Genomic DNA, 18,623 nt, shown 5'->3' on the forward strand with positions numbered 1-18,623 from the left:
GGTCCAAAAACTGCAACTTCCTACCATCTTTAAAGGAAATCTGTCAACAGTTTCATCTGCACTAACCTGTTGATACAGACAGGTAGTGCAGGTGAAACTGATGAGAGCGATACTCACCTCATCCTACTCATGCTCTGGTTCACCTGCTATTTTCTTTGGTATCTTCCGTTCGGGGACCAACATGGAGCATGGGCAGAGCTTTGTGACGTCACCTCTTCTGCTTCCCTGCTGGGTCCTGCTGCTAGAAAAACAGCAGCATTGACTTCAAGAAGCTCTGTCCATGCTTCTAGTCATTCCCAGAACAGAAGATACCAAAGAAAATAGCGGTTTAACTGGAGCACGGAGTGGGATGAGGTAAGTATCGTTGTCATCAGTGTCACCTGCACTAACTGTTTGAAGACAGGTTAATGCAAGTGAAACTGATGACAGATTTCCTTTAAGGTTACAGCCCCACGTACCGCTTACACAGCGTTTTTCACACTGCACAAAATCATCTGCAGCAGTGGGAAGTATGCTGCATATTCTCAGATGAGCATACGCACAGGGCTGGTCGGCAGCAGCCCTGCATTTTCAGTGACTGTACCCTTAAAAGAATTGTCAGGAAATCCATTTATCGTGGTCTTCTGTTGGTTTTATTTTGATTTCTTCAGAAGCCAGATGATTGACCTGTTATTGTCAATGACTGACTTTGCAGCGGCCAGAAAAAAGCAGAACATCCCTGCAACAGACAGTTCAAATATATGCACTATTTCTTATCTAACCACATGGTATGTATATTTCCTGTAGGTAAGGATAACACCATGAGTGACTCAAAAAGTTCATCAAAGCTGCAAAATACAGTTCAGTCAAAAATGCAGTCATTGTGCAAAAATGGAAGCGACTTACTGAATCAGGATGATGTAAGTGGAGCCTTGCGAACATTCAAAAAAGCCTTCATTCTTTCCTGTAAGATACCAGATGAAAAAATTCAGAAAGCTTGTTTATTCAATCTTGGCGCCTCCTATATTTGTGTTGGTAAACCCAAGAAGGCTCTGAAGTGTCTCATAAAGTCGAGAATCAGTGGAACGGAAGAGAGGGATGGTGATCTATTCTTTAACATAGGCGCTGCTTATGATGAAATGAAGGAGTATGGCAAAGCTGTCATATTTTATGAAAGGGCCATCAGTAAGTATGGCTTTGATGAGCTCAAGAGTATCGCAGATGCCCTCATCAAGCTGGGGTACTGTTTTGCCATGATAGGCGACCTTTCTTCTGCTGCACATTCATTCAGACTTGCAAGTCATTCATACCTAAAAAGTCACAAAGTGGAAGATGCGGTTATGGCAATGAGAGAGACTGCTAAATACATGATAAATAGCCAAGCTTTCGAACAGACTGAAGTGCTCCAGACATTGAATTCATGCGTGGAGTCATTGAAAGCTGTATCTGACAATCAACTGCTTGGTAAGAGTTATTTTTTTTTCTTAAATATTGAGTTATATATGTCTGAATAAGTGGTAAATGCTCAGAGAGAAAAGGGAAGCTTCCTATACGTACAATCACACATGCATTAGATTTCTTTCCCAAATTTTCCATTGTAATATAACTAAGGTGCATTTTCTCCCAAAACTAAACCCATAGCAGTCACTAGGAAATATAGACCACTGAGCTGCAAAGACATTTTCTATTCTATGGGAAACGGGGTGACGTGATTTTGCTGCCATTACAATTCACATTATTAAGCTTTTTCATAGGCATATGTTTTATTCAGAGCCATATTACACAAATGACTGATTACTGAAGATCCAACTACTGGAGGAGGTGGTCACATGTAATGACCCTTTGGCTGTGGTGCTCCGATTCCTGACCAATCAGAATTGCATATATTTATCACATTAACAGGCCTTAAATGTCCATGGTGGAAAAAGATTGACATTTTTTGATTTATGCTATAAAGTTAAATACATTATATGGATAAAAGTATTGGGACACATACACATTAGACCGACAGAAGATTTTAGGATTTCCATTCTACATCCACAGGCATTATTATGTAGTTGGCCTCCCCTTATAACAGCTTTCATTCTTCAGGGAAGACATTCTAAAATATAATGGAGTGTCTCACTGATGCTTAGAGGGCCTATTTCACAATATCCATTCTAGTTCTTCCTAAAGGTATTCACTGTGGTTGAGGTCAGGGCTCTTTGCCATCCAGTTTTTCCACACCTAACTAACCAAACCATGTCTTTATGGACCTTGCCTTGCTGTGGGAAACAATTATATTGCAACAGTAAAGTTCCTTTCCTAAACTGTTTCAGTAAAGATAGACATGTGGAATTGTCCAAATGTCTTTGCATGGTAAAGCATTAAAGGGGTACTCTACCCCTAGACATCTCCTTTGGATATGGGATAAGATGTCTGATCGAAGGTGTCCCGCCGCTGGGGACTGCTGCGATCTCCCTGCTGCACCGGGCATTCGTTTTGAGCATCGGGTGCAGTGCCGGAGGCTTATGATGTAACAGCCATGCCCGCTCATGACGTTATGGCCATGCCCCCTCAATGCAAGTCTATAGGAGGGGGTGTGATGGCCTTCATGCCCCCTCCCATAGACTTGCATTGAGGGGGCATGGTCGTGATGTCACAAGTGGGCGTGACCGTGATGTCACGAGCCTCCTCCCTGCATCACTAGTCATCTGGCATGGAGTGAATGGAGTGAAGTTCGCTCGTGCATTGGATGTCTGGGGTGCCCCAGCCAAGATTGCGGGGTTCCTGAGACATCTTATCAAATGTCTAAAGGCTGAGTACCCCTTTAAGATTTTTCTTCACTGGAACTAAGGGGCCTAGACCAGACCCTGAAAACAACCCCATAGTTTTATTCATCCTCTACCAAACTTTACAGTTGACATAATACAGTCAGGCCTATAAAATTCTCTAGGCATTTGCTAAGCCTAGATTCTTCCATCAGACTGCCAGATAGAATCCAGTCCAGTGGAGGCATGCACTACACTACTCTATCTGATTCTTGGCATTGCGCTTGGTGATTTATGGCTTGCATGCAGCTACTCGCCCATGGAAAACCATGCCATGAAGCTCCTGGTGCACCATTTAGTACAGAATTTATTGCCAGATAGGGTTTGGAGCTCTGCAGGTATTGAATCAGCAGAGCTTGGTGACTTTTATGCACTATCCACCTCAGTACTCAGCAACTCCGCTGTGTAACTTCTGTATGTGGTCTTCACTTCATGGACGATTTGCTGTGGTTCCTCAACACTTCCACCCTTCAATAATACCACTGACAATTGATTGTGGAAAATCTGGGAAGGAATTTCATGACATGATTAAAGTATCAAACTGTAATTCAGTGAGCTCACCTACTCATTCTTTACAGATATAGGGGCAGACCACATTGGTAGAGACTGGATTTTATACACCTGTGGCCATAGAACATAATAAAACATTTGAATGCAATAATAAGAATGTGCAGCCAAATACATTTGTCTAGATTGTTTAACTAAGCAATTGCACATAGTAACAACTCCAGGGCCTATTTTATTTTATTTATTTTTTCATTTGTCATGTGGAAATTGCCAAAAACAACTGACTGTGACTTTTTCCCACTCATTCTAATTTAGCTAAGTGTTTTGCAGAACATTAATCCCACCTACAATTTACATTTAGAGGGACTGTATTTTTACTACTAGGTGCCTATTTAGCAACAGTCAAGGCCAATACTAGACATGGTTTCAGCTGTGCTGTAAAACAACAACTAGCCTTCAACGCACACTATAAATTATTTTATTATTGAAAAAGATTGTTACAATACCTTGCAATGGAAATTGGCATTTGTTATGGCTTGTAGTGTTAAAAGCCTCACTTCCAGTTACATGGCAAAAGTGCAAATGTGTTGTCCTGAAAGAAGCAACAATCTTTGTCTTCATCTAGTTAGCTTGGGCATTTGGGTCCAGAATGAATGGAGTGGCGGTCTACACAGAGAATGAATAGAGCACCGGCTGTGCATGCAAGCTGCTGTTCAATTCATATGGGGTCAGCTGACCTCTGTTTTTATGATCGATGGGGATCCCAGCGTTTGACCTCTGCCAATCAGATAGTTATTTTGATACTTTTGCCTTTGGGATTACTGTTTTAACAAGCAAATCCATGCAAAACTTTTCAAAAAATAAAAAATTTAAAAATGCTAAAATTTCTCTAAGCAATTAAAATGCATTTACCAAAGTTTGATTGTTAGTAGTGTAACTTATGGTTTTAAATATGTGGTGTATTTAACTTATTTTTTTACAAGATTTTTTTCCCCATCTTATATTTGCAGTAACACTGTATAACCATGTAGGTCTGCATTATGCTGAACTAAAATGCTTTAGTCAGGCGGAAAAGTGTTTTACAGCAAGTTTGAACCTGTGCAATGGGAAACAATTTTCTATAAGAAAGATGGCTGTATTACTCCAAAACCTAGGAGCCGTTGACAACGCTCTTTACCAATATGAAAAATCACTCAGGAGCCATGCCGAAGCAGCAGATATGTACGGTAAGGCATAATTTTCATTAAGTGTAGTAATTAAAGTACTTCTAAAGATTAATCATTATTCCCATTAGGTAGCACTTTACTTTCTCTCAAGTCATTGGCCAGTAAACAACATTTTACACCCAGTTGAAATTAATTACTGCCTCAAATAGGAAACTCAGGATCAAAACTTAATAAACTGGCAATGAAATGTTCCTTAATACATAATATAAGGCATTGCACGCTGCTATTTATTTTTGCTCTACTTGAACAAAACATAAAACTGAATGTTTTTATACTTTTTATTTTCTTTTATACAAACAAACCTTTAGTCAAATATGTAAATTCAAGTTTGGATAAAAGAAAAGTACAGAAGAATACTAGTTCTAAATGGTGGAAAAATTGGTGTAGGTGTTAAGGGGAGTTGTGGATCAGCTAAACTAAACAAGAGGGTGCCGAGGTAGCAGTCGCATCGGGGCTCTGGTGCCTATGGGGGCCCAAAGGCACATTTGCCCCATAAAGACCAGTATTATAAATGGCACATGGGGCTCTGTTGTAGCTTTTGTATCAATATAATTCAATATATAGGCCAAGAATACACCGTATAATCCATCTGGTGCCTATTAAACTAATAGTAAAACCTATCCATATGCACCAAACCACACATACATTTAATCATGAAAAATACAACTTAATTAGATGCACAATTAAAATGACAATACATTTAAAAATCAGCGGCGGTCATGAGAAAAAAAGACTTAAATCAGAGAGTATTCATGTCTCCATAGTGACATGAGGTATACATAAGACATGAGTAAAACATGTGATACCACCACAATATATGTATCAAAAAGGCAATCACAATAAATGGTATAACAGAAATAGAGAAATAGAAACACAGCCGCACATCCACAATTTGCATTTTGATCTATTTGCTTCTCAGCATAAATTCAAACACTAACAGGTTGTTAGTATACATTTTGATCAAAAAGTACAAGCCCACTCGCCACGTCAAGGCCACCTATTTAGAGTGGGTCCCTAACCCAACATTGGTGTAGCGCCAGGTGGTGGCCACCACCTCCGCAACACCATGTCCACAGGGGGAGCGACCGAGTGGCCAGGCAGCCGCACTGCTGCCCGACCAAACCCCTGGCTCCGGGCCATACCACCCCACAGACAAATCATCATCCCGTCAATGGCGGGCGCATGCGCAGCAGAGACCAGAGTCCGATAGTAAAGATAGGACTCCAGCACATGCGCAATTTTAACATGAGGTATAGTATATGAGAATTATATAGACAGTTATAATAGACACAGACAAATTATTAGAAATTTAAAATTATGTGCGAAAAAGTGCCAAAGTGCAAGTGCTCAAAATCAAAAAGTGCCACATGCAGTGATAACAAAAAACAAACGTGCTATTCAACACATATATAAAAATTCTTCATTGGTAATGGTGTGGACACGGTACATCAATATAAGATACTACCGAAGCCACCCTACAGTGTAAAGTGACAAATACTCCATAGAGGGTAAGGGTGCTAAATGTATTAGGATAAAACATATACCATATAATAATAAAATTATAAGATGCTACCAACCCTTACGGTTGGCACTTATAAACCTAACCAATCAAAAGGGTAAGTATGTGTACGTGTATTAATCTTACAGTCAAATATGACTAGATAAGGGCCAGAAGAATTCTGGAATGCTTCTGGTATGTGTGAATAAAAAACAAGAAAGGAAAAAGGAAGAAAAGGGGGAAAAAAGAGCGAAAAAAAGAAAGGAAAAAACAAAAAAGAGAAGAAAAAAGACAAAAGAAGAGAACAAGCGAGGAAAAGCAAAAACAGAAGAAAGCAAGAAAAATAGATTAAAAGATTTTGTATCAGGACCAGAAGCTACAAGTTACGCTTCTGTTACTGCTTGTGGCATTTGGCGTACAGGTGCAGATTTTGCTGCAAATAGCTTTGAACATGTCCCAAGTGCGCTTAAAATGTTGTTTAAAATTTTCAATCACAGAATCCTCTGAGCAGTGCCGTAGGGGTTTAAGTGCTCTATAACACCCTTATATTCTTCACATGACTAGCTGTCCAAGATTACACCTATCACCAATAATTATGATATATATGAAGATTTTGATTGGATCTGTCCTTTGAGGTAGCCTTATGTCTGCAGAACTGAAATGGATGGAGGCAGGTATTCACCAGTGACTTACGGTACTTTTTCTGACTGATAAAACAGGGAATGTATTTTGTCAGTAAAGGAGTAGAGTATCCATTTCAACTTCAGTCCTGCGAAGCCATTGGGCAATGAATATTACAACAATAGCTATTTTGTTTATTTCCTTTATTAAACCAGTGACTAACAGTTATACAAAAATTGTGTCAAGGTCCTTTTACACGTGTAGACATAACTTTACGGGCCGCACAATCCCATTGATCAGCTGGCAAGCAAGCAATTGTTTGTTCGTCAGCTGATTGCTGGTTCTTATATTTGGGGAAATAATTAGCCTATTTAGCCGATAATTGCCCTATGTAAAAGACCCTTGACATAGATGGGCAACACTTTTACAATCATCTTATAGTACCACTATATGATCCAATTCTCTTGTTTCTGTATTTTAACCTGTATTAATCTGTAATAAACCTGTATTTTAACCATGCCTTTTAAAGTTCTATTGACAAGCCTGTGGAGAAATGCACCAAAAAAAATGCAATACTTAGAAAATGCTTCACTGACCCCAAAAAACACACAAACCCACACAATATACTCATAGACATTATTATCTTTTACCACAGACCTAAAACCTTGAACATTTATTCTCATCCAGACAATTATAGCATATATACAAAAGATATGCCATAATTGTCTTATAGATGTGGGTCCTACCACTAGAATCTGTACCTGTGTTGGCCCCCTCTGGCCTGCTTACAGATGTAGGAGGCGGTCGGGATGCCAAATATAGCTAAATCAGCTGTTTTACACAGTTTGCATAGCTCCCATTGATGTTAAAGGGAGCTGAACAAACAGCATAGCTCACAGTACTGCATTGGTCACACAACTCCTATTTACCTCTATTGGAGTTAAGTAAACTGCATAGCTCACAGTACTGCATTGGTCACATAACTCCTATTTACCTCTATTGGAGTTAAGTAAACTGTGCAAAATAGCCCATTTAGCTTATTTCAGGTCCCTGACCACTAGAGATAGGCACATTTTTCAAAAATTCGATTTGGTCGATTCGCCAATTTTTCCGAAAAAAATGTGTTTTGATCTGAATATATTTGCAGTGAATCACTATTAAAAATGGCTATTTCCTGGCTACAGAGAGTCTCAATAGGGGTGTAGAACACTTTGCCTTGTCATAACACACATAGGGAGTGTGCTGGGGTAGTGAAATACTACTATTATTCAGTATTCCCTGCCTGCACTATTGTTGCTTTCAGTCTTAGGGAATTGCTCCCAGTTCTGACCCCAATTGGCAGACCATGAAACGACTTCTCCCTGCCTGCAGTGATGCCGGCTTGAGGTCAATGGGTTCCCCCTGTGCTGATCTGTGTTGTCAGTAACGCTGATTAGTGACCACACAGTGTCTGCTCTCTCTCTCTAGACCAGAAGGAATGCGAGCTGTAAAGATCTATATTGTCAGTAACAGTAATTAGTGTGCACACACAGTCTCTGCTCCCTCAGCAAAACATCCAGGAAATGCACGTCTTCGGCATTGGCTGCAGAATATATAGGGCTGTGACATCACAAGGCTGGTTGTCTGCTGATAGGCTGCATGCTGCCATGTGGTTCAGGGTAATCCCACCTACCCCCCTTCCCAGACTTCCTTGCCCCACGTCCTCACTCATGTAGCCACCGTTTTAGCCCCCAAGCCCACACAAAATGTAGTGAATGAAGCAATTTGTTACCACGAAGCGTGAGGAAATTCGGATTAATTAAGAATCAAATTTTTCATGAAATTCAGAATGAATTTGACTTTGTCAGCTTTGATTCACCCATCTCTACTGACCTCCACTGGCAAACCGGAAGGAGTTGAGGAGCCCTTGATCCCAAGTTCAGTGTCCCAAAGGTGGCACCTGCATCCATCCACAAATATCCTAAATGGGAATGCTACTTTAATTATTAAGAGAGACTATAATTTGTATTGCATAATACCATCAAATATAAAAATTAAAATTCTTGTCAACCTTACCGAACCATAAAAACTAGCAATTAAAGAGAGCTTCTTTACAGACTACACATCACAACAAGGTATAAGATAACTCCAAATTTATCTTTGTTCATACAAAAAAAAAAAGTACTCTCAGAAAATCCTGAATTACAGACCCATGATAAGGTATGTAATCACAAACCCAGCCAAAACTGCTAAAGCATGTAGGTATACAGATCCAGTTACATAAAATATGTTAGATAATACCCATTATCACAATGTTGGCAATAATGCAGTATCAAAATACAAAAAAAATTCTGTGTCATATCCTTCCGCTATCACTATATCTGACAAGGTGTGGGCCTAACCAACAAAGAATCCCTAAGGATTTCAGGGCAAATATACTTTTGCAACAACCTTTAGGGATCACCCCCCAAGGGGTTAGCCCTAAACTAGAAATCCCCCCTAAAATCAATCTTTATTGTAATCACTTAAAACAATAGTGTACTGTATTCTGAGCGTGAGTGTCACTTAAAAACACAGTCTGAATTCAGATGGTATTCACTTTACATCTCATAATATAGCGAAATCGCTATTGTATACTGCAAATGCTGAGTTTAGTAAGGATGTTTGTTATATTCTTATGCTGACAATAGACTGCTGCTAAAATCATGTCTCAATTAGCCAACCCAACATTTTGTCAGCTCCCGCTGATTTTCTCAAGGGAGCAAGGCTATTAGTCCTAAAGGTGTGGGCCCAGGCGCTGAAACAAGACTTGGCAAAATCTCAGTGTCCCTTGGTTAACCTGTAGACTATCTGGAATACCAAGTGCCTGACCTGGACCTCCGCTTTTGGTGAGCACAAGGCATTTGATCTGCTAAAGAGCTCATTGACGACAGAGGTGACATACTTTTTTCTTATTTAAAAGAAAGCTTTGACCAACTCAATACGGACTTCTACAAGAGTCTACAGCTTAGAGTCTTCTTACTGCTGACTTTAAAGGGCAACATGCGATACCTGCTAACTTTCTCAGCTAAAATGCTGCTAAAACTAGAGGAGGCATATCCCACTTCTATAACCTCCAATCCAACTGCTCCACTCCACAGAAATTTCACTTTATGCTCAAACGGGAAACTGATTTAAATGAAACTATCCCCCTGCCTTACTGGTACAAAGCTTTCCAATACATTAGACAACTATTTCAGGTGACAAATTATCGAGAAGTGGTTGCAAAGACAATCTATAGGTGGTATTTTACCCCCTCTAGACTGCATCTCCTAAAACCTGACTGGCCTAACTTGTGCTGGCATAATTGTGGCTATGTGGGCACCCTACTTCACACTTTGTGGAGTTGTCGAGTGCTTACCCCCCAGTGAAGAGGGATATACCTGGTGATAAAATGTCCCATACCCTCAGCTTCTACCTTGCCCCCCAAAACGGCTCTAATTTTCTTTGACTTGGAGAGCTAGTAATCCTTAGCGAGGACCCCCATTGCCCTTCTAATGGCTAATAAGCTTTTCCTCACGAGAAAGTGGAACACTGCTTAACCCCCTTCCTTATGTTTGGTTAGAGCAATAGAAAACATATCCTGTTCATATGAAAGGTCCTACTCCCCAGCGCATGGCACATATAGGAAATTGTTATCTCAATGTCATGGGACGGAGGGGGCGACTGTATGGGACGGAAGGGGGACTGTATGGAACGGAGAGGGGATGTATGGGACCGAGCACAAGGCATTAAGATGGAGGGGGAGAGGGATAATGGCGGAGGGAGGATGTGGAGTAATAAAGCTCAAGGCATTAAAATGTAATGCCTTGTGCTTTATTACTCCCCATCCCCCCTCATCCCCCTAATCCCGCCTCCGCTATTATCCCTCTCCCCTTCCATCTTAATCCCTTTGTGCTATTATTCCGCCCCCCTCCCTCTGATACCCTTTTGCCATGTTGGATAATTATGGCACAAGGGGATTAAGATGGAGGGGTAATAATAGTACAAGGGGATAAGAGGGAGGGGGGAATAATAGCACAAGGGGATTAAGATGGGGGGGAATGCATTAGTATAAAGGTAAGAACAAGCCTTTTGTCCGCGGGTACCCCTCGTGCGCAAGTTCCGCGCAAGGGGGTACCCCTGGACATACTTTCAGTCTTTGGGGGTATAGTCGCCAAAAAGGTTGAGAACCACTGGACTACTACATACTACTGATTATAGCAACCCAAAGTTTGACCTGCTAAGCGGCTGTAAATACTCGACTCCTGATTATTGTTTCACCGAGAGCTGGTCATTTATGCTACATTGAGCTTACACGACGATTCCCTACCAGAGCCGTATACATACATCCTTAGCGTAGTGTCAAATTCATGTATTTAGGCCTGATACCTCTTGTTGTATAATTTTACATGTTTGTGTGCAACTATATTCCTGTATGTTTTCTGCTCTATTTGACCTACTTTGTTTCTTCTGTAATAATACTTGAAAAAAAAATTTCTAGGCCTGACTATGGGGACTACACCCAACCCATTCTGCCCTCAGTGTATGCAATTCTAAGGCTAAGTTTCCACTTGTTTTTTTTTTTTTGGTGTGTTTTTCCCCCCAAAAATTCCAAAACGGCCCGCATGGCTTTTTTTTTTATTGAAAAAATGCTGTGGCCAGATGTTAGCTGTAAATCAATGAGAAATTGCAAAATTCTTTTTCCACTTTATGTTTTTCAGTTTGGTGCTTTTTTTTTAAATCCTTTTGGCATTTTTTCAAAAAATTTTTTCTCGTTTTTCATCTCCTTGGTGGTTTTGCAAAGTCCCAGCATGTTGAGCCTATGGCGTTTTTTCCCCTGAAATCTTGGCGCTTTTCTCCCAGAGGAGTCTATGGGGGTAAAAAAAAATTTCATAGGGTACTGTTAAAAAAATGATAATAATGTAACCGACAATAATAAAAATGTAGTGTGTGTGTGTGGTTTTTTCACTTTTGTTTCCTTTATTTATTTTTTTTTTAGGTAGAACTACTACTCCCAGCATGGAACACACTGTTCCATGATGAGAGTAGTAGTACCCGTACTAATTGACAGATCACCCCGAGTGTCACTTCTGACACCCGTTGCGATCCTTCTGTATAACTGACAGATGCGAGTGGGCAGCTGCTCTTCTATGGTCCCCTGCACTGCCGTATAGATACACCTATTCATATTTCCCGCAGAGAGTTGTGATTGGCCAGATGGTTCCAGCTAATCACAACTCTCTTTGGGAAATATGAATAGGTGTATATATACGTCAGTGCAGGGGACCATAGAAGAGCGGCCGCCCGCCCGCATCTAAACATTATACAGGAGGATCACAGCAAGTGTCAGGAGTGACACCCGCTGTAATCTGTCCTTAACTGCAGGTACTACTGCTCCCAACATGGAGCACACTCTGATCCATGCTAGGAGCTGTAGTACCTGAATTAATAGACAGATCCCATCAGGTGTCAGAAGTGACACTCGCTGCAATCTATTAATGCAGGTACTACAGCTCCCAGCATGGAGCAGAGTGTGCTCCATTCTGGGAGCAGCAGTACCTGCAGTTAAGGGCAGCTCACAGCGTGTGTCACTCCTGACACCCACTGCAATCGTCCTTCATCCCTGAGATGCGGAGCGGCTTTCTCCTGCGCTGGCATCTCTACCCTGTACTCCAGCCAGCCACTCACTCATTCATATTTCCCGCTGAGAGCAGCGATTGGCTGCCACCATCCGGCAAATCACCACTCTGGACGGAAAATATGAATGATTGATGTGAATTTCTATTCACATCACTGGCCAGCCAGGAGATTAGTGCAGAGATACGAGTGCTGTATAGAGCCGCTCCGCATCTCTGCGACACCCAGGGCAATTTGTCTATTAGTACAGGAACTACTACTCCCATCATGGAACAGTGTGTTCCATGCTGGGAGTAGTAGTACTACCTAAAAAATATAAATAATAAAGGAAACAAAAGTGAAAAACTACATTTTTAGTGCCCTGCCCGCCCACATAAATTGATCCCTGTTTAAAAATGTATTAAAATATCATTATAAAAAAGAAAAATTTCCACTCAAAGGCAAAAAACGCCAGAAAAAATGCAAGAAAAAATGCCAAACACAGGAAAATGCTGTGGCGTTTTTTCTGGTGTTTTTTTCTTGTGTTTTTTTTGGGCCACAAAAAAAGCAAGTGGAAACTTAGCCTTAGACACAAGTCTATTATTAAAAGTATATATTGATGTGTTGAATTTTACATAATTTCAATGATTTTAGGATCCCTGGGAGAAAGAAGTGCACAAGGACAATGCCTCAGCAACTTGGCATATGCCTACAGCCAGCTGAATAACTATGAAATGGCTGACTTCTACTATCAACAAGCACAGCAAGCATTTGTGGATGCAGGTAAATGTACAAGCATGAAACTGTTCAGAGACGTGCTACTCTATGCAAATACTTGTATTTGTCTCAAGAAAAAAACGATGGTCCATCCTGTCGCATTGATGTTCTAAACACCTGACATATACATAGATGGATTTGATTTTGCCATGGGAGACTAGAACTAGGGCAAGGCACTTTAAGCAACTCTGCAATGAATAGTTGGAGAAATGTTGTGCCAAGACTTTGCATGTATACTGTAAAGCCATAACATTAATGCCACCTGCCTAATATAATACTGAGTAGCTCAAACTCGTCCTACCAATTCAACTTTGAGCTGTGTAATCCACAACACCTCTGAAGGTGTCCTGTGATATCTGGGACCTAGATGTTAGCAGAAAATCCATCAGGGACTAATAAAAAGGCAGAAAACATGTTTGTACAACCACAAAGAAAAATGGCATGGCCACCATGAGCTTGGCAAAAATGTTATTAATAATTGTACTTTTTTGTATCCTTCAGCACTAAGGTGGGATTTGTGGTTTCAGCATGCGATTGGACAACACAAAGAATGGTCAAAGTAGAACAAAGTTTCTATCCCATTTCTCCACTTTAGGCCAAGTTCGCACCTGTGTTGGTTCTCCATTCAGGATGTATAGTTTAAACAGCAGGACCTGAGCATGCAAAAAAAAAAAAAATCCTGCTAAATAAATGGATGACAGACATTAAATTTAATTGGATCTGATGGGATCCGTCAGTGTCCGTTATGCAAAGGACTGAGCAGCTTCCTTTTTTTGTAATGAACAGATTCTATGATGGAGGCCCTGAATGAAGCTTCCAATGCAGATGTAAACGAGACCTTAGAGGGAATAAAAGACTCATTTCATTACCCCCCTTTTACACAGACCCCTAGCAGTCATGTGATTTGATAATATGACAACATGTGCATGAGAGGGGCAGTTGTCTTCACCCCTTGAGCCCATATTGACACATTAGTTATAGCTGAAAAAAAATTTGATTTCTAGGAACACATGACTATGTTCTTAATCTGCAAATTTCTAAAATAACATGTTTATTAGTTATTTATTCAATAAAGAATTAGTAGATCACTGTCAGACAACATTAGGGAATATTATAGTGTTGGAAAACCCTTTAAAGGGGTACTCCGCTGCTAGACATGTTATCCCCTATCCATGAATTGTTCCTGTTTTTCCAGCCCATCCTTCAAATGCCAACTTGGATTGAGACTATGGGATTAAGGAGGACAAGTCAACACCTTGTGAACAGCTCACATTATCCTGCTTAAAGAGATCACCACCATTAGGGAATACCTTTGCCATCAAAGGGCCTCAGGACCTTAGGTTTTTAAGAAGAATATTGGTGTTAATATTATGGCTGGTTGGTGTATGTCACTGTTTACAACACATAACAAAAGTGTTAAATAAATATAAGACTGTACCAAGTATATGATGCAGTTAAAGAAGAACCTAAGATGCAGTTAAAGGATAGAGGATAAGTTTTAGATCACAGGGGTCTGACAGCTGGGGCCTCCCGCAATCTCCTGTATGGAGCCCTGGCTATTTCAGGGAGCGGCGCGTCACAGCCCCTACATGAAGCTGGGACTGCCACACCCCCTCCATATATCTCTATGTGAGAGCCATTCAGCTATCTTCGCTCTCCCAAAGAGCTATATATAAGGTGGTAGAGTGGACCTTGCTTCGTGCGTTGGACGTGACACACCACTCCCAGGGAGAGCACGGGCTCCTTACATAAGATCCCGGGGGGCCCTAGTGGTCCGACCCCCTGCATTTTAAAACTTATCCCCTATCGTGTGGATAGGAGATACATTTTTCACCACAAGACTTATCCTTTAAATGTCTTTTCACTATATACAGTATATCATTCATTTCTAAGTTAACTAGGAAAAAACCAAGGCCAGAAAAATCTAATGGTTGACAGTGCAAAGAACTTTGTGTATAATCATGTATAAACCCCACACTTGTAAATACAGTATATTATTAAGACTCTTAAGAGTCTTAATTTAAGAGTATACACAAGGGTCCTTGTTTCAATAGTTTGATGTATAACATGCTGTTCTGTCAATAAATAATAAGAAAACTGTTGGAGATGTCAACATTAGCAAGAATAGAGATATTCTGATATATACACACATATATATATATATATATATATATATATATATATGTGGTGAATTTTATTTCCTACTGTATATTCACCCATGTACTTTTTCCATTACTCTGCCATAGACAGTGATATCTGACTCCCATGGTGTAATGAAGTAATGAGTAACCTTGGATTATATTCTAAAGTACATCATACTGGCTTATAACCGTTATTTTGCTTTTTGACAAAAAGTTTTTTCAATGTTGCTGAGGCTGTGATTAAAAATAAAAAAAAGCATACTCACGTACTTGGGTCCCTTACAACTACCAGTGTGACATCACGTGGTCTACTGCTTTACATTCTGCTTCTTACTTCCAAGATGGACTCATCATAGTAGGTACTACTCACTATCCGCAGTAGTGTCATTATCAGTTATTGATTGGCTGAGCAGGGTCTTCCTGCTGAGACCAATCCGTTTCGAAACTAGGAAGCCGAGTGACAAGCAGGGGACCTAAAGATGTCAAACCGAGAGCTGCGGGGGGAGCAGGTAGGTAAGTATGCCCTTTTTTTTTGTAGTGGTCTCAGCAACATATAAAAAAATATATGGCTGGAATACCCCTGCATATGTATGTCTGTGCATCTATAGTAATGTAAACATCTAAGGCATATTTTGTGGGTGTTGTTACATGCATTATTAGAGCTTTATAAGAATATAACAATGGTGCTCAAATTCAAAGGGGGAGATTTATCAAAACTTGTGCAGAGGAAAGGTTGCCTAGTTGCCCAAAGCAACCAATCAGATTACTTCTTTCATTTTGCAGAGGCCATGTCAAAAATATAAGAAGCGATCTGATTGGTTGCTATGGGCAAATGGGCAACTTTTCCTCTGCACAGGTTTTGATAAATCTCCCCGAAAGAGATTTGACATACTGACACAGTGGGGGAGAATTATCAAAAGGCTTTAGACTGTTTTTTCCTGTCTAAATTTGTCGCACAGAAAGTCGCAGTCTAAATATGTGCGACTTTTCTGCGATTTTTGCTGTAGAGGATTTTTAGAACATGATGCATGCAAGTCTATTTTAGACGGAAATGCATTGGAAAATGCATTGGTGCTGAATTTGCGACAAGTCACATCTGCCCAAAATACGCTGAAATGTCAGACCATGTTGGAGCAGGTCTAAATGCAGTTTAAGCTGTAGACCCTGAAGTCTGAGCACAGAATTTATCAAGGGCTGTGAGACCTTTGATAAATTAGGAGCACAATAGACAGGAGTCTACCACATACGCTGGTCTATAGGCATACCCAGAATAGACTAGATTAGTAAATGTCCCCCACTGTATTTAAAGGGTTATTCCTTTTTGGATATTTATGACATAGCTACAGAATATGCTATAAATGTGCGATAGATGCGGGTCTCACATCTGGGACTCACACATCTATCAAGAACAAGGAACGCCTATCCCCTTCCAGTCGGATTGTGGCTACTGTAGGTGATTGGGATGCTAGCCTTCATTAGCTGTTTTGGGCAGCTTGCATGAATCCCTTTAACATTAATGGGGCTGCGCAAACAGGTGTTTGGGGCTGCCATAGGTGGTAGCTTGATCCTTAGTAATACCTCTTCAAGTTCTGTTGGAAGGAACTTCTAGTTTATTTTTTAACCAAACTTAAATATAATCTACATATATGGACATGAGTGATCTATGCATTGGGATATATGTTAAAAAAATAGGAATGACATTTTTGTACAAACTGTAAGCGGTGTGGGCATAATGGTGCAGATGTAGCAGATGTGCCAATATCCTTGGTGCCTAAAGGAGCCCACAGAGCCTACTGTCACTGACACCAGCATTCAGCATGGCACATGGTAGGCAATACAGTCTTAACGACAAAATTTGCACTGGGCCCAAGCAGATTTGCCTTTGGAACCTGGAGTTTTTCTTTGATGTATAAAACTAAAGTGATCTGCCATTCCTAGCATTGCAGCTCTTGATAAACAGGTGGCAAAGTTGTTGTGACTGGAGATTAAACCCAGCTCATCCACAGTGCCAGTGTCACATCCAATTTATCTGACGCTCCCGGTCGCCTTTGAGAAAACTAAAACAAACACTTTGAAACAAGGCTTTCTAGGTCTACTACAATTTTTATTCCGCAAGAGCCACAAGCTGGGCTGAGCAAATCCTCAACAGATATAACTTCATACCCTTTCAGATCAATAGTAAATGATTGTGAATCTCCCTTTGGAATGGCTGGAATAAGATATCCATAGCACAGACTACAAAGCAGAACAGCGTGCGCCATCCCTCTGCCCTGTTGTACAAGGCTGCCATGTATCGAGCCCTTATGAGCTCAGTGTAAGAATTTTCTCCTGTATGATTATGGCCATGTTGTGCTCTTCTATACATTCGATATTTTCTCAGATGCTTTGTAGCATTTACTGCTGTTTGCAAAGTCGATAACTGTAGAACGAATCCCACTATTAAATAATTTTTCCTTTATGAGACATTTTGATGTCTGCCAATTTGTAGCTAGAAACAGCAGGCACTGTTATAGTGGCAGATATCCAGTAAGCATATTTGCAGACAGAAACTCTACTACAAGGCTTTCTGTTAAAATATGCTATGTGCTACTGTATGGGTGCAGCAAAATGCCGTATGTTACAAACGCTCAACGTCTAGAATTGTTCTGATAACGTTACAATGGACTTTACGTTTAGTGGGATGAATTTTCAAAAGATGGGCTATATTGGCAATATTGAGAGAATAGTATGCATGATTCAAAGTTGTTCCATATCTTAAAATTGAAAAATATACTGAACATAAAAAGAAAGCCTTAATAAATGGATTTAGTGAACACAACAGCCACCAATACAATAAGCTTCAAAAAGTATTAATATGATTTACAAAAAAAAATATTATTTGTGTTCACAGGTGACCTCCTACGGCAATGTCTTGTCAGTGAAGGACTGGGTGCTACATATTTTTGCCTTGGAAATCTGAATCAAGCTATTCATTACTATAAGCAAGCATTGACTCTTTCTGGAAAATCCAAGGTATCAATATTTTGTGTTTACTACATATATATATATATATATATATATATATATATACAGTGGTCCCTCAAGTTACAATATTAATAGGTTCCAGGACGACCATTGTATGTTGAAACCATTGTATGTTGAGACCATAACTCTATGGAATCCTGGTAATTGGTTCTGAAGCCACCAAAATGTCATCCAAAAATAGGAAAAAGTGAGGATTAAAGAAAAATAAGTAGATAACTAATATAGATAAAGCAAGTCCTTACATATAAAAGTAAGAAAGATCTGCTGGGAGCTGTATGTCACTGTCTATTTCAGTGTTTTCCAACCAGGGTGCCTCCAGCTGTTGCAAAACTACAACTCCCAGCCTTCGGCTGTCCGGGCATGCTGGGAGTTGTAGTTTTGCAACAGCTGGAGGCACCCTCGTTGGGAAACACTGGTCTATGTA

At 40.2% G+C, this 18,623-nt stretch overlaps 1 protein-coding gene across 1 annotated transcript in view; it reads left to right on the forward strand.

Moving 5' to 3' along the window:
• Nucleotides 1–816: 816 nt before the first annotated feature.
• Nucleotides 817–18,623, forward strand: part of LOC130366917 (tetratricopeptide repeat protein 24-like) — a 44,842-nt gene continuing 27,035 nt past the window's right edge. The window contains exons 1-4 of the mRNA XM_056569274.1: nt 817–1,443; nt 4,307–4,522; nt 12,912–13,040; nt 18,066–18,187. Coding sequence (XP_056425249.1) covers nt 852–1,443; nt 4,307–4,522; nt 12,912–13,040; nt 18,066–18,187 — 1,059 coding nt within the window. The 5' untranslated portion in view covers nt 817–851. The remainder of the gene's footprint in view (nt 1,444–4,306; nt 4,523–12,911; nt 13,041–18,065; nt 18,188–18,623) is intronic.

Source organism: Hyla sarda, chromosome 4 (assembly GCF_029499605.1).
Source record: "Hyla sarda isolate aHylSar1 chromosome 4, aHylSar1.hap1, whole genome shotgun sequence".
Classification (NCBI taxonomy): domain Eukaryota; kingdom Metazoa; phylum Chordata; class Amphibia; order Anura; family Hylidae; genus Hyla; species Hyla sarda.